The 17820-nt window shown below is 42.8% G+C and overlaps 1 protein-coding gene across 1 annotated transcript in view; it reads left to right on the forward strand.

The window, feature by feature from the left end:
- Nucleotides 1-17820, forward strand: part of brsk2a (BR serine/threonine kinase 2a) — a gene marked incomplete at both ends in the record, with an annotated part of 152645 nt that overhangs the window by 108082 nt on the left and 26743 nt on the right. Inside the window, 4 exons of the mRNA XM_083973198.1 lie at nt 1437-1577; nt 12011-12127; nt 16538-16571; nt 16710-16778. Of these exons, the coding sequence (XP_083829324.1) occupies nt 1437-1577; nt 12011-12127; nt 16538-16571; nt 16710-16778 (361 nt within the window). The remainder of the gene's footprint in view (nt 1-1436; nt 1578-12010; nt 12128-16537; nt 16572-16709; nt 16779-17820) is intronic.

Consider the following 17820-nt stretch of genomic DNA (forward strand, 5'->3'; position numbering starts at 1 on the left):
CATAGCCCAGCAATATTTTTTCATAGGGATTTCTTCGCCGCAAATAAATGAATGATCACATAATATACAGAAAATGCTTGTGACCTTTTGGTTTGTTTCTGGTATTGGTCCAGTTGTTGAAGTTGCTGGATTCTACGACTTTACTCGAGCTTCCAAGCCTGGCAACCACTTCTAATTTTTAATGCAGACTTCCCTCTGAAAGTTTGCAGTCTCCAAGCTGAGATTAATGTGTTTTCACCTACCAGGTTATGGTGGTGTTGTTACACATGACAAAGCTACTGAGGTCTGATCATAGTAAGCTTTTTTGGCTTCAAGGGTTTAGGGTTTGTTGAGTGGGCACATGGCTTTTTGGCCCGAGTAGTGTTTGCAACACCACAGTGTAATCAATAAAACTGAGGAGCATGTACATACACACATCCACAGCAAAGAGAGAGAGAACAAAGAGAGTATTTCACCGCCTGTCTGGGTTTCAATTTATCCTAGTGAAGATGGAGGGAGTTTGAGCACAGGATATACGAGCCGGCCAGTGCGGAGCAGGGGCAGGGCACCGTTGGCTTTCAGCCCACAGATGCAGCTTTAGGCCTGGGTCAGCAGAGATTCATCTCCATCTCCCCTGTCCCTTTGGAGCAGCAGAGCATCATGGCCATACAGTCAGGTTGACAAACTGCTCCTTCTGCGGCCCCACTAACCCAGCCACGCAGGCTGGAAGGCCACCTGAAGAATGGCCCTAAGAAAAGAGATGGCAGGGATGATACATGTACTGTATATGCATGTTTTAAAGGTGAAAGACACGAAAAGCAACACAAGAACAGTACTCCATGTATAGCAAGGATTTTTCATCTATACCAATACCTCTGCTAGTTCTTCGTTTTGGTCTTTTTCACTTGATTAACTGAGTGCTGAGACAAAGACTCTCGCAGGAGCTTACAATGCCGGTACTCCTAAATCCTTTATGTCTGAGGGCAGTGTGCAGCACTTTTTTTCCATCTTCTCTGGTGTAATGCAACTATATCATCTCTCTGATGCCTCTCAAGGGAGTTTAGAGTGTCTAGTATATCAGAACCATTCACATACTCTGTATTGTAATACTCATGCTTCACTATGACTGTAGGGACAGTTTACATATGACATGGTGAAAAAAACAACAAAATGATGCAGCTTTTGGGAGATCAAATGGTTGATCCAAGGTGGTTTGTCTGTGTATAATGGCTGTGAGGGATCAGCATCTCTCCCAGTGCTGCGGTTCTTCCACAACCCTAAGGTCGGAGGCTTGATTCTTCTTTTCTGCAGTGTTCTTCCACAGGGCCAGGAGAGCACGTAAAACAAGCAGAAGTGAAATCATTCTTCTTTTATGTGTGTACAAGAGGCTTTTTTCTTGTTTTCTTCCACTCATTCCTATTTCTTCCCTCCACCCCCCACGCCCCTCCTTCTCTCAGGTACCTTGTGCTAGAACACGTGTCTGGTGGTGAGCTGTTTGACTACTTGGTGAAGAAAGGCAGGTTAACACCTAAAGAGGCCAGGAAATTCTTCAGACAGATCATGTCGGCCCTGGATTTTTGCCACAGTCATTCCATATGGTAAGTCCTACATGCAAATATACCAAGGTACTCTGTCTCCATGAGCACCTCTATCTCCAGCAGTGAAATAAAGTGCAGTCACAGTGGTGTTGTATACTTAGACCTAATCCTGGGGCACTTGGAGTTAAAACCATAAAAGCCATATTCATTATCTGCAATCTATGAAAAAAACTACATCTCATACAGTTAAAGGGATAAAACAACCAATAAACAACCATACCCAGGAGATGTAACAAACTCAATTTGGTTGTCATACAACATTGAACAAATAATGAGTTTCCAAATAATGCATTCTAAAAGGATACAGATTCTTCCTGAAGTGCATCTACAGTCTAAATTTCAATCAGTTTATTCATAGCTTCAAAGTGCTATTTAGTTTTCAAACCAATGATTCAAAATGGAGATTACAGAACTGAGAAAACTTGAAATTGCTTGTGATGAAAGTGTGTAGTTTCCCCTCTTTTTCATACAGTGGTCCCCCTTTACCAGCTGAGTGTGGTTGACACATTGTCAGATGGAAATCGTCAAATAGACACACTTGGATCCGATACCCTGCTTAGGTTTCACTTTTAGATCTGAGCTGAGTACAGTACATTTCCATAGCAACACTGTACTCACTGTTGAATCCTTGCATTTGTTGAAATTTGCTTCCAGATAGTCACTAATGCGACATATTGTGTTTGGCTTCAGGGGGTAATTTAACTGTTTACCAGCTTGTAGACTAGAGGCAATCATATATACTTGGGAAGTCAAACATGTCAGCAGGGACTCATTTTTAGCACTCATTTGTGTGTTTGTGTGTGTATGAGTGTGTGTATGTTGCCTGGTCTTAAATGTATGTGTCTGTATGTGTCTATCAATTTGTAGTGAGTTTTCTTTCCTCCACTGAGAGTGTGTGCCTTTGCTCTGCAGTTTGTCCTCATGTGTCTGCACAGAGCAGAGCACAGAGAGCAGAATGAGTTCAAGTGTATTTATTTTTACCTGGGTCACAAGGAAATCTCTAGTGACTTTGAGGAACAGGAAGAAAACTATGAAGTCAAATGGGAACAAAAAAAAAAAGTAATGGCTTTCAACTTATTAGTCATCAGTCCACTGTAGTAGGGGCCTCAGCACCCACCTGGATCCGTCACTGGCATGGTAAAACATGCAATGAGTAAAAAATACGTATATACTTATATATGATATATGAAATATATATATATATATGAAATGAAGAAAAACACACTATTGCACTTCTACAAATTATTGCGTTTACACTCTGCACAAACTACATACTTGTGTTATTATGCGTTATTTTAATAGGTGTTCTCTTGTATTTTAATAATGTGCCTTTTTTTCTATGATAGTTACATGTTCCTGGACACAGTTCTTACTACACCAGGTGCTGTGTATGTCAAGCATATTAATGTTCAGGCCCAAATTTCAAATCGGGCAAACTTTACAAGTGTACATGCCCAGAGTAAAGACCGGATCGAGGGCGCTACTTCACTTGCATTATTTAGAAGAATATTGAGGTCACTAGCAATTAAAACATGGTCATTATACAGCACATTATTAGTTTGGTTCCTTGCTGCTCGCTGCACTATAATATTCACAGGCAGGGGCTTCAAATTACAGGCATTAACATATCATCATAAAAGCCTAGCGTAGCCATGGCCAGGCCATGGCCGTTGTCTTTTTTCATTGACACTGCGACTCCAAGCCAGCCAGTCGAGTCATGATAAGAATTTATGTGATTCCATCATAACTTCGCCGCCAAGGCTATTGTGGCAGGAAATACTGGAGAGGGAGCGATGCTTTCCTTTCTCTACTCCGTGCACAGTCTAGTATACTTGAAAGTTTCCTGAATAGCTTCCTGAGAGTGATGAAGTGGAAGCCAAGCCTTTGAAAAACAGTGGTGCTGTATAATACTCCCTAGAACCTGGTGCTGAGTACTAAAAGCCTGGCAGATAGATTTGCATAATGTTGCACGGGCAATTAAAAAAGACAGAATTAAAATGATTTATCATGGAATGATTAGGTATGGTTGAATTTCACTGATCTGATTTACTGTGTATTGTTGTATGATATAATTTCTAGAGGCGGCAATTACATTATGTCTGCTGCCTTTAATAATAAAGCAGGTTAAGCAGGGATGAGGTGCTGGAGTTCAGTTCATAGTTTGAACTGTCAAACAAGTAGCAGAAGATTAGTATTCTATCACTGGAAAAAGAAGGAAACTGGCTGACCTGAGGGAATGAAAGTCAGAAGTCTTTTATCAGTCTGTGTAAATAACTGACTGTGAGGAGAGAGGAGGAAGCATGTGGGACTGGCATTAAGTGTGTGCACATACATTGATTATCACAGCTCTTTTGTAGTGGGATTTTGCGGGCAGATTTATCTCACCTTTCCTGTTTTGTTTTGTTGCTATCTCCCTGTCAGAGCTAATCACTAGCACTCTTTAGAAAATGATGCCTTGTAAATTTATCATGAGGAAGATTATTTGGGAGTGTTGCTGCACCCTCTCGCCCTCCTCCTAACGTTAATTAGGGGCAAACAGACAGATGCAGCCTTTCTCACGTCCCTTCCATCCCCACTAATGAGATCTCAGCATCCCATCAATAAAAAAGAATTTCTGCAATCATTTCTTCCATTTCTACTTGTCTGCGCAGAGGGACCTACGCAGGCCATTAGAAAGGCCCCCTTTTTCCTCTGTGACTCACCGTGCAGAGATTAAGAGGGGGTTGCTCCGCAGCTCTCCTGTTCCGCACACCTCCCATTTTTTTCCCCACTTCTTTTCATTGCCACACGCTTCCGTTCCTACCGCCCACGTTCCCATCCCCAAATATCTCTCTTGAGCCAGATGGATGTAAAGTCTGTGTATGAATGAAAAGAACGTAGAGAGAAAGGGCTGTTTATGACTCAGTGTTCCCTCCGCCTGATTCAGATCACTCTCAGATTTAGGCAGAGTTTTTTCGTTTCACGTGGATGGAGAGAACGGGAAAAGTGAAGCGCACGAGGAGAGCTGACAAGGGAGATGAGGCAAAGATAGCTGAGGGTAGGCTATAAACAGACATGGGAAAGGAATCATCAGTAAAAAGATATTTATAATGAATGCTGAGGCAGTGAGAGAAAATCTTCATTGAATGTTAATACAGATCCAATGTCAAACTGGCTGCTTATTCCCCTCTCTCCTCTTCCTCCTCTTCACTAAGACATGTGTTTGGATATAATTTGAAGTCTGCCAATTTGAAATCAGCATGACTCAGTACACGGAGATTTACTGAGTGATTGACAGACAGGTCAGAGCAGAGCTGAGAGCACAACTCAGAATGATGATGATGATGATGATACACCTTATCGATCTTTGTGAAAGTTTCTGAATCACCTGTAGCGATGTCAAATGTCAGGGTCAGCTCCGGGCAGCGCAGCACTTCGTGGAGCTGCTTTGGATTCACACTCCTTCCTCAAAGTTCACAAAAACAGACCGGGGTGATTCAGAGATATAATCATAGTGTTGCAGATTTCCCTCAGAGGGAGATGCCCCCCCCACTCCCAACAACAACAGCTTTGGCTGCGTCTTGTCAGCCCTGACATTCAACAGCAACAACAACAACATACACATCTGCTGCACAGTTGATACACTCTCCAGAGAAGTCGATGTGGCAGTCTGCCATAACTGCAAACACCCAGCAGAGACACAGATTGATTGAGAGGAGTAAAGTGCATTTTCTTTAAACACTTCGACAAGGTGCTTTTTAGCCACAATTGAACCACATTAACCCGCGATAAGAAGTTCAAACAAAAGAAAGAGTAGAATTTGTGTTTTATTATCTATGTGATTGCTTCACTTGTAGAAACCACTATATGCTCTGGTTTCCCATCATAAACTTAGTGCCCTATATGTTTCTATTCCCATGTGAGCTGTGAAGGTATATTGTATTGATTTTTTTTTTCTGTTTTTGAAGCCACAGTGAGACCATAACCACGTTTCAACCTGAGGGTCAAATGAGCTCAGGTTGACAACACACCCCTGTATCACCTCATTTTATCCACCCACACACACACATACACACACACACACACACACACACACACACTTTCACGTACACCTTGACTATTGCATGCTCTGTCCTCTCCCTCACCCCACTTCTGTTTGTTAATAATGACTCCGGTCTTTCCCCTCGTAACCCACTTAACAGCCCTGTGTGTGTGTGTGTTTAATTCAGAGTGACTGTGTGTGGGTGTGAGATAAAGACTATCTGTCACATAAAGCAACTCCAGCCATCCCACTAGGTAAGGCAGAGATTGCCAGTGCATCTTGGAGGAGAACCCAGTGACTAAAACTCATGGCTTCAGGATGCGTGCTCACACACGCACACACGCTCACATACATTCAGAGAGTCACACATCCTCTTTTCCCTGACACTGATGTGCACATTACTGCTGCCACCTACATGTGCGCAAACAAACACCTGGTCCAGAAGTCACATTAAACCCACGCAGTGGCATAATCATGTGCATCATCCATATCCACCTCTCTTTCTGTCTGTCTTGGTCTCTCACACTCCCTCTGTCATCAACTGCTTTGTTTCACTCTTCCAGGGGCGTAGAGAGGCACATGCATCTGTCTGCGCCATCATTTTCTTATAGTCCCACAGAGGGAAACAAAGCAGATCATGGGTCTTTTAGTGTATGTGTTTTCTCAGATGATGAATGGCCCTCACACCTAAGCCTCAAACATTACTCTGATTCTGTGCCACAGTCTGTCTTTATGTATTCTCATGCTCATTTTTGATTTGTGCATTTCCACAGCGGAGATGCCAGAAATTTTAAAGAACAAGAAAAATCACAGAGAATTTCAAGCTCTTTTTTCTTCTGCTACAGTTTAATGGCACCAGACTGGAGACTTGACATGACCAGCTGTTTATCTTTATGCATCCACTCCTCATATTAGCATAACAGTGGTTGATGGAGTGATGCATAAACTTTTTTTTTCTTTAATTTGCATCACATTTGTAAATTTGGATGGAAACTGTTTTTGTATAAGTTCTTTATCAGTTTGTCTGTTGTTGTCATCTTTCTACAGCATGCAGTTCCTGCAGGCTTATTTGTCATCTTCCATCCTCTGCATGTCTATCCCTCTATCAGAAGCAACCCATGCCCTTGTGGCTGTTTGTTGACGTTCTCAGCAGTTTTCCCAGATGACAGTCTGTCTGTCTCCTGCCTGTGGAAAGCCTATACTTATAGCCAATCATCATTACAGCTGATGGCTGCTAACAACACAGCATGAAAATCTTCTTCTCTGTCTCCTTGTCTTTATTTTTTTCTGGCACTTTCTTCACCCATGATGCCAGTTAAACCATTAAAATGTGACTCGGGGAAAGGAGAGCTGTTGATGTTTAGAGGAGGATGGAGAAATGGAAATGGGTTGGGTATAATGGGTATTGAAAATGTAGCCGAATGAAAAGTACTAGGTTGGTGTTTGGTGCTTTATTTAGGCTGAATGAGGTGGTAGTCGTAAAGGGAAGTGAAAAGTGTAAAGACCGGCTGAGGGGAGGGAAGTAAAAGGGACATAAAATAAGGAATAAATAAAAACAGGCAGTAAAATGGTAAATAGAAGGAAAAAGAGGAGAGCAAGACAAACACAAATTAAAGGCTAATGCAGGGAAAAATAACTGGTGAGATGATGTATGATAATAGGATAATGATAAAGACCATTGACCTATAGTTCTGAACGAGGCGCCGATGACAGTTTTAAGGGGAGTTATGCACTACCATGGCACCATGTGTTAAACGTCTGATGTGCTACGGGTTTTAAATATCTCTGCCACTCCTTCACTCCAATGCTTTTCTGACAGCTTGTCTGTTTATTCTGCCTTGGAGGTCTGCTGCTCATCCTATCTTCCCCAGTCCAACTCCTCTGGATTAAGAGCAAACGCCGGGTTGCACACGCAGATTTGGCACAACAAAGTAAATAGTTTGTTTATTGCAGATCTAGCCATCATCATAATCCCACATTTTAGTCACTGCATTACATGCAACAATGCATTCCTCCCACAGTGTTGCTCAAAAGCCCAGAGGAAAAGATAGAAATGCCCCAGATGACACAAGAAATGCTCTTGTAACCCGTCATGAGGCAAATCTTGTGTGGAAAAATAGCTGTGATTTCCTCTCAATACTAATCCAGTTTAAATATAAATTACATGAGAAGAGACTGCTGAAATGTGTGGGGCACTGGTGTAAAGGAACATCAAGCATTATACTATAGTTATCCAAGCAAACTTTTTGATATAAGGATGGGAACGTGAAATTGAATGAGAGTAACAGTTGTATGTTTATGTGCACAATGTGTACAAAACCATTGTGTATGTCTTCTTGCTCCATTAAATGTTTGCAAATACATTTGCAAGCACTGCAGTACATGTCACTGTCAGCTTACTCACAGGCTTCTTCATCTCAGCTTTGGTTGGGACGTTGCTTCATTTCTTGGTGCGTGATTATCAGTGGAATCACAGTGAAATCAACTGCGTAAGAGTGAATCCTAAAAAACTTTGGTACAAGCTACAATGTGGGATACTTCAGAGCAGCACTGTAAACCCACCAGATATGTTATCATGAGTTTTGCAAGAGAATTTGGACAATACTATAATATCTTATGGTAGTATTTTTTTAACACAATTATAGCAATAACAGTGTTAAACTTAATTGTCACTGTGAAGTAAATAAAAATAAAAAATGTAAACCTACTGTAGCTAACACAATCCGAACAACTGAGTGGAGGATATATGAACACCAATTAAGAATCATTCAGTTTGTTGTTGAAATAATAATAATTCTTAGAAGAAACACAGATAGCCAGCACTCCTCTTAATTTCTCTTTAATCCAGGCAGCAGGGGCCCACAACATATGCGTTTCCATGCGTTCCGATAAACCTATGAGTGCTGGCTATCTGTGTTTCTTCTGAGCCTTTTTCTTGCCATACACCTGGACAATTTGGACTTTAAACTGTAAGGAGTTTGCTCACTTTCTCTTTGAACTTATAATAATATTTCTTGCCTTCAATGTTTCAAATGTTGTGCATTGGATTTTGCCACTTGGCTATTTAAAAGATGAAAGATGACACAAACGCAATAGCAAGAATTCACTGATCACTTTCTTTCACCAGGAAAGATAAAACAGACTAATTCCATTAGACAGCAAAACGGGAGAAAAGACAACTTTGTCTTTCTCACTCATAATTGCTCTTAATACACAATTAACCCCCCGTCGGCTAATGAACGATTGTGCCTCACACATCCAAGTCAGCAGTCAGAATGTTGTCGTCTTTTGCTAATGCGATAGAATATCAGCCTAAAGCATTTTTAGCGAATGTGCTTGGTCTCTCTCTAATTGGGTCAAGAGAACCTAAAAAAAGTTAAAAAAGGAAAGATAGAAGGAGGAGGATGACACAGAGGTGCGCCGGAGGCTAAATGGGTGTGTTTCAACTCTCAGTGATGGTTAAAAAACCCCACTCCAGCTAACAATAATGATACCACGATAGCTTTAGTACTTCATAAAAGTACAGGGGAAAAAAGCAGGTGTACCATTTTCCGGGCATGTTAATGTGTCAAAAAGATGCATTTGAGCCATTAGTGTTCGTTTCAAGTGTTCTGCTTAAGCTAATTGGTGCCACATATTTGGGGTGATTGCAGGCAAAAACAGGCAGGCAATATTTAACATGATGTATGTCAAATGTGACACCATGGGAAAAGTATATTTTCCTCTGGCTTGGAGAATTTAGTTACAAAACTGCTTATCACCATAAAGATGTCTGGGATATTATAGGGATGTGAGCCCCAAGAGGACCGAATCATTACAACCTTCTATAAAACACAACATAACAGTATGGAACGTGCAAATGATCACAGGCAATTAAGAGCTCGGTGTTAGATTGCAAGAATCATGTCTAACAGCCCCACTGGGGTGTAAACCTTGCTCAGACAGCATGTAGACACACATGTGCCCTGTAAATTAAACTGAGCAGCATCATAAGTGGTTAGTGCACTGTGAACTGTGAGGCCACATATCAAGGGAGACCTGTGTAACAGATAATAACTCATGCTACTCTAATGGATTGCAATACCTTTAACCAGTGGCCTTTGGTATTTAATATTCTTATTTTTGTTTCCTTCCATATGGGCCACACATAAAGCAAATATATTACTATTTCATTTCCCACAGAAACCACCTGTGCAGTCAGCACCTGCACTAATGACATTTAGAATATTTTTGGATGGATCCCGCTCGATTTGCATGCAAGCAAGTGATACACAGCTTCCTAATTTCTGGGGGAAAAAAAGCTATACATATGTCTATAATTACATTAAAACTTTTTAACGTTCATTTAACAGCATCCACTCCCATGTGACATGCAGTATGAGATATCCCTTCTGCAGAGCTTGCTGTGTGAGCAGGATTACAGTAGCACAGTGCAGCCTAATGCGTCAGTTTAATGTCCTATTCTGTATACCAGGGTCCTGACAACCAATAAAGCATCCAGATGCAATTTGTCCCCTTGATGCTGTTGGTGGATGAATACACTGCTGCCGCCTCTCTTTTGTGCATCAGCCTCTGGAGATTTGGTTCTTTGCGATAGGCCTAGTGATTACGCAATGTTTATGCCATCTTTATGTGTCTTATAGATAATGATTTAGTGTGGATTTTATACATCTCAGTCTGACAGCTTGAGTGCATTTGGATATTTGTGATTCTGTCAAGGCTTTAGTTTTCGGATTGAGGTCTGCAAAGATCAGGATGCTATCTCCTCTGTGCTGTCAATAGCAAACTGCATTTGAACAGTGTGTGGATCACCCACTACACTCAGTGCTGTCACTGCTGTTGCTTTTCTCACTGATGTCACACCAAATTATTTAACATTCTCCAGGCCGTGTAGTCTGGTTCCTGTGTCGACAAAGTTACGAGTTGACCTCATGTCATGTTTAAACTCCAGTCACAAGTGATTTGTAACTTTCAGCTGTCTAAAACATTTTGTTGCCAGGGGAAACATTATCTTTTAAAAACATGGTATCGTTGACACCCCAGCGGAGTGTTAAGAGTTAATTAATTCATACTGACAAAGAACATTTACTATATGACACCAGCCTGCTGAAATAGAGGGATTATACACAGATACCCAGCACAGCTATAGCCTCATACTGGTAGCCCCTGAGCAGTTCAATAATTGTTTGTTTCTACCTCGTGTGCTTTGACAGTATTAGTTAAAAGGCTAAATCTCAGGCTACTGACATCCCTGCCAAATGATGGTTGTGTGAATTGATAAAGGTTTTAGCCTGGGGAGAACTGTTTTAGATGCTATCTGTGTTTTATTTCAATTATAGCAGGGATCACAGAGACTGCCAGTGACCAGCTGACAGCTAATCCCTCAGGACAGGAAACGAGTTGTACAGCAGCCGATGTCATCTAAGGTTAAACGTCCATTGTGATGAGCCACTCTTCAAAGGCTGACGCATCCAGCTATTGTTCCTCTCCTCTTTCTATAATTAAAAGAGAAAAGAGAAGATGAAAGTCTAGTTCATGACATCCTGACAGCCCCGTGGCTCCATAACTCTGCCCCTGATTATAAAAGTCATAAAGGCAGGTAAGCAAGAAGACGCATATGTAAAAATGTGGGAAAGACAGATGGATAGATATCAGCGTAAGCAAACGTAGGCTACATGTGTGTGACGTCTGCGCTGCCTCCCTCAGCCTTGGTAGACATAACAAGAACGGTGCAGTGTGATGTAATACACCCCTCAACCTGAGAAGGGATGTTAAACGTGCGATAAGGTGCTATAACACCACTCTGCTTTTGAACAGTCACTCATCAAAATTGAGATTTTAACCCTTCGACACAGCAACAGCATACGTGATGTGAGAAAGATATTCTTCTCAATGGGCCCTTTCAAGGAGGGGGGATGGTGTCCGCTAGATATTATTCCCCCCTCGCTGTGTTAAGCGGTAATGAATGGCAGCTAATGAACACCACCTCTGCGGCTGTCTCGCCTTGACGCCCTTTGCACAGCCAGTTTGCTGGTGGCTGTCTGGGAGATGAGAGCGATGAGGGGCGAAGAGGGAGGGAAAGAGAAGGAGAAAAGGACACAGCGGGGGGCTGTCACACCTCATACCAGCCCAGCGCTGAGGTGGGAGCCCACTAGCTTTAGCATGGACGGATCAAAGGGAGAGAGGTGTTGCAGAGAGGGGGGAGGTTGGAGGGAGGGACGGAGGGAGGGAGGATGCTCAGTCGCAGCCAGGTTAAGGTGCTGTGTTGTTAACGGTTGCGTGTATCCAAGCTGCATCCACAGGTGTTTGATAGACCTCGCGGCACACCTTTCATTTTCACTAGTTTATGTAACATGATGCATTATTTCATGTTTCATTAACCATTTTATGTTTCTGTCTCACCAACTTTCAGCCACAGGGATCTGAAGCCAGAGAACCTGTTGCTAGATGAAAAGAACAACATCAGGATAGCAGACTTCGGCATGGCCTCCCTTCAGGTTGGAGACAGTCTGCTGGAAACCAGCTGTGGGTAAGTAATGTAGAAAACATTGTGATGCATGTTTTATAATGCAAAGTTTGACTCATATCCATAGCCCAGAAAGTCCTGCAGGTAGAGATAAGTCATAGTGGGGCGGGGGTGGCAGGTGCAGTCGCTGGAATCCAACAGAGAGAAACAGAGAGGATGATGAGTGCAGCTACCAAGCCCCTCTGTTCTCAAAGGCCTCGTGACGGTGCACTCGCTGTTGATCTCTGGAGAGGCGGTTGGTGTCTCTCTCTCTCTCAGAGTGTGCTGTCTGGCTGTGAGCTGGGGCCAGGGCCAGGGCCACACATTACTGCTTTCCATCCCCTCGTATCTGACGCCTGGTTTTATGATTTGGCAGTCACGACCACGGCAGGCCTATCAATCCCACAACGACTGCAATGAATTCCCCTCCAGGAAAAGTCACTCTCAAAGTGTTTTGTATGTGGCCATCTATACTGTGAAAGTGTTTTTTATTTAACCCCCTCAGGTGTAGTGAAAGGCGTGCAGTTTCACATGTCAATAAAAGGGGGGACATAGTTGATGATGGTTTGCTTTTAAGTACTTTCATAAACTCAGAATCACATTTTCACAGCGCAGAAAGTTGTTCTATGAGTTTCAATCAGTCTTACCTGAATATCCTAATATGTAAGCGTGGGCCATAATAGGTTTACATCTAGCAAAGTGGGCAGTTTGTTTTGCCCATTAGCTGTAAACCATGAGGTGAAGCACTTTTCTTTCCTTCCAGATTCCTCATGGTCTTGGGAGAATTTTGCTCTGTGGTTCCACATGACAGGGCTGGGAGATAGAGAGACCCTGTGACATCTGTCCCCAGCTCAGACCTGATTCTGTCCAGATTATACCTCCAAATCAGCCGCGACTGAAATTACACACACTCGCGTACACGCAATTCAGCGACCACACATGCGCACAGGGTGCTGGTGAGGCTTAGTTCATCCCTGACCTCCAAGACCCTTTGTCCTCGGCTGTCTCCCTCTCCTCCCTTTTTATAATACGCATGCACACTCATTTAAGAAAGTGCATGCACACACACACACACTAAAAGCAGCAGAAACTGTTGCGTAATTTTTTTTTTTTTTCCAGCAGTAGCACGGTGCCTTAGCACTCATGACTCATCGGTAGAGATCAAGCCAACTGAGCGCTGTGTGCATAGCTATCTGCAAGTAAAATGTGCATGACTGAGTCACTCTGCAGCCATGATGACCGCACTGAAGTGTTTGCATTTCCTAGAAAGTCTATAGGATGGGACAGCTCTTACTCAGCTTTTTGCTGTATCCTGTAGATCACCTGTATATTTCTTACTTCTTACTTAGTGTCCCTCATGCATTTACAAAGTGTCAAAAGGTCCAGGAACACAGTGTAAGACAGTGTTGTCTTACAGAGATGACACCACACACACAGCTAAGCAAGGTAGTCCTGTTTTCGTTCCACTCCCAGCCCAATCCCTACACGCACTTCTGCGTGCATGTGTGTGTCTCGCCAGAACGTGTGAGTTCCACTTGTGTTTGTTTGCCAGCGCAAAATACATGGGAATGTGCCATACGCTGTGTGTGTGGTTATTGATTATTCATGCTCTTCTGACTGTCCCATCTCTAAGTGTAGATATGACAGTTTTTAATTAAATGCATTTATCTGGCCCCCTCTCACCATGCAGTAGTTTGACACAAATGTATTCCATTTGCCACGGGTAATGGAGCTGAGTGAAGATGAGACTCACCCCAGGTAGAGTAGGGGGAGCCTCGGAGCACATCCATAAATACATGCAGACGGAGAGACATATATAGATGAGCAGAGGCATTGACAGTCACATACAAATATGGAGCCAACAACACATACACACACACACACACACACACACACACAAACAGCCTGCTGCTTCTGGATCTATTCGTGGCTTCATGAGTTTAGCTCCAAGTTCATCGGCACTCCCAGTTTAAGTTCTGTTGCGCTTATTGATGAAAGGAAATTATCTTGTATGCAGTGAGGTTTACCACACAAATTTTTATGAAGATGAGCTGCATGTCTCAGTATCTCCTCAATATTGCTGGGCCATGCTGCTCCTGTGAGGAACTCATATTTCTTAAACTCATGATACATTTCAAACTGTCTAAGGAAGCTGGTGAGTTCATGTTGAAGTTTAGAGGGCTTGTTTGAACCGGTGGTCTGCAGTGATAAAGGGGGCGTCGTTTAGCTCAGTGGGTAGAGCAGGCCTCCCATTGGCAGAGGCTATAGTCCTCGCTGCAGCCGGCCCCAGTTTGATGGTAGCCCTTTGCTGCATGTCATTCCCTCTCTCTCTGTGTCCCCATTTCCTTTCTCTCTACAGCTTTCCTACCAATTAAAGGCACAAAAAGCCCATAAGAATACTTGACGGTAAATGTGATGCTTTTGTAAACAAGCAGGTTTTTCTTTTACAATATAACACTAAAGGAAGGTAAAATAATAGAAGAAAGATATCGCACCACCCACCCTCCTTCCACAGTAAAGAGCCATGTAGTACACAACCTTCAAACCATCAAACACTGGCCCACTGGCACTGACTGGGCTCCCACTCTACACCTTTATACTTTGCATTAATTGATGAGTGGAGGAAGCTGCATGCAGTTAACCTAGTACACCAGTGGAGAAAGTGTTACCTGGTGCAGGAGAGAGAGCAGCGTTACCAAAACAGCACTAGTGTTGCAACAGTCTCTCTTTATGCTGTCGGCTAAACCACTCGCATCAGCAGCTATTAGTTGCACTATGCAGCCATTTGGTGGCCGCATAGTAAAAGCCAAATCTCCTGTCCTGTGTGTTGGTTTTATTTATGCAACGGGTGTGGTGTTAGGGACAGAGAGAGTAAATGAGCTTTAGCAAATAGCAAGAAAAGAGTGATGTTATGTCAACCCAGGTGCAACTGTTCTACAAAAAGCCTGTGTTTCTCACTCACTAGTCAGAGAGAAGCGGCTTTTTCTGTTTATCTGTAGTATCCTGGTCAATAATCTGCATTTATGGTGTGAGCAGAAAGAGATTTTTCATCATAATGTTCATTTCATAAAGTATGGGCTTTCATATGAGGCCTGAATTTTTTTTATGTTGTTAGATACATTTTAAATGGGTTTTATTTGCATTATGGATTAAATGATGCTGTTAAACACAGGTAAACGCAGCAGGATTAAACTATTTTCAAGTGTATGTACAGTTTAAAAGCTCACATATTTCAATGATCTTTACCGTGTAATTTGCTACATCCTGTAGGTGGCATGGCTGACTGATTTAATTGAGTGTTCTGATGAAGCAGGAAGCTGAGGTGCTTGTTTTCCAGTCTTTACCTTCACCCCTGTGTGCCACCCTAAAGCTTGTGCAAGTAATGAGTTCATATTCATGCTGGTTCCAGCTGCGGCTCGTGGCCCTCATGAGGCATAACTAGTGCAAATCTGAGGCTTGTTTTTTATTTTTATTCCTGGCTCATCTGCATAATGCACTATGACACTTGCAATCAGGAAGGCCATATTTGCATAGGCTCGCATTTGAACTTACCCCGTCGAACTGGTGGCAGTGTTTGTTATCGGCCAGTATTTTGACAGGCCCGAGGAAGCAGGGCTGTCAGAGTTGGTATTCATGAATACACCAGACAACAACCAAGCTAATGGGCGCCATGTTTACAGACTTGAGATTGTCTCTCATTAGAGCCAAATATCCCACTATTAGATGAGACTGAGCGGGAGAAGGAGGTGGAAGATGCATCACCAGGCTGAGAGCTTTGGGGAGACAGGTGCCTGATTTGCTCCCTATACGCTGTCAGATCAGAGGAAAACAAACACTCTGAGATCAACAAGTTGTTTAATTTATTTGATTATAGATTGATGTAAAACTCTTATTTGCCTAATTTCTGTCAAAACAGTGAGTGTGGAAATCTGGCAATGTCAGAGCACGAGGAAAAGTTCCACTGAGTATGTAAAGAATAACGATTCACTCATCCACAGCCATTGGCTTATGAAACAGCCGTTGCGGCGTAGCTCCATAAATCTTCATACAATATTGATGTGTCAATCTAGTCATTGGGTTTACTGTCAGCCCATCCAGGTGTTGTAAAGATTAGTGGGTCTGTTCACTGTCTGCTGTGAGAGGATGCCCTTGAGTGAGTAAGCAGGAGGACATCCAAACACCCTGAGGATGTCTCAACTCCCGGAGCACATCTTGATCTATGTTCACTGGAGACATTTACTGTCTGCTTAAATTGTTCTTTTCACATTTTCATACAGGGGTGTTACCAGTGTATAATGTTTGGTGTGTCATGATTGTATAGCCTGACTTATTTTGCAGTACAGCAGTAGATTTACACTAGACATCAATAACCTAGATCTGCTCTTTCTTTCTGTTTCTTCCTGGATTGACTCTTTTTTTCTCTATTTCCAACAGATCTCCACACTACGCCTGTCCAGAGGTCATCAGGGTAAGTCTGTTTTTTTTTTTCTAAACAGATTTGTAAAATAGTTTTTGCTCCACTAACCTTCTCTTCTTCCTGCACCTTATTTTAAACATCCCTAAGACTTTGTCCAAGCCCGTTAACAAACACCACTGTTGTCCGCAGGGGGAGAAATATGACGGGAGGAAAGCAGACGTTTGGAGCTGTGGGGTCATTCTTTTTGCCCTGTTGGTGGTGAGTGTCATCTCATTCTTCACTAACTGATGGTGATTGGACTGACACACAGTTTAAAACTCCCCGTGAAATGTGGCATAATGTAATTTTTACCATGAAGTGTCGCCGTCCCTCCGCGGCCGACAGTACAGTATGTCTATAGCCTTTACCCCCCGGCTGCTCTGGATCAATAGGAGAAAGCGAGCGAACCCTGCGACAGGACTGTAACACCCTGGATGTTGACTCCAGGTTGACCTTAGTGGAGTGTGAGAAGGTGGTGGGAGCTGGAAGCCACCGCGAAGCCTGGAGCGTAAACTCCGGGAGTTAAATCCAAAATCCTTCCATTTACAAGGTCTCACCAGAAAAGTTGCAGAGACGCCCTCAAGCTGATATTCCTGCGCAATGGAAGATCAGAGAATAGAAGCATCTTTTTATTCATTATCCTGTATCCACACACAACGCTGTATCCATAATCAGGTCTATTCTCCAGCTACATTATGTCTGTGGTTCCCCAGCCGTGCAGCCCCGAAGCTTTGTTTCATCAACAGCTGTACTATAGTTCCTACACACTCCTGCACCATGAATAATTCATACAGTCAAACTGAAAAGAAGAGAGCCCAAAATAAATACCAACGCTGACAGGGCGGCTTTTTGGCCACAGGCCCTGTGTATTTGTCTTTGTTTTTGCCTCTTTGTTCCTCACGCCGTCTCTTCCCGTCTCATAAGTGTGTGTTTACTTTTGTTAAGGACAGTCTCCCTTCCACTTTTGTGTTGCATAAACTTGAAGTTGTTTACCATTGTCTCCATCGTGGCCGTCCGTCTCTCACTCCAAACAAAAGTTGTTGGTTTTTTTGGTTGTTTTTTTCCCCCACACTCTCACTGTTTGACTGCAGATGAATACTGTCTTTCTCCAGTTTTGTCCTGCTGTCTGGCTGTGAGATAACCATTTGTCTGATTGTGGGAGACACGCATACTCCCCAGCAGTTAGGCTACACTCAGATCATCTGTTACACAAGCCTGCCCCCTTTTTCATTTTTTCTCCCTCTACTCTACCTCTTTTCAT

The sequence above is a fragment of the Trachurus trachurus genome (genome assembly GCF_905171665.1).
Source record: "Trachurus trachurus genome assembly, chromosome: 6".
Lineage (NCBI taxonomy): Eukaryota > Metazoa > Chordata > Actinopteri > Carangiformes > Carangidae > Trachurus > Trachurus trachurus.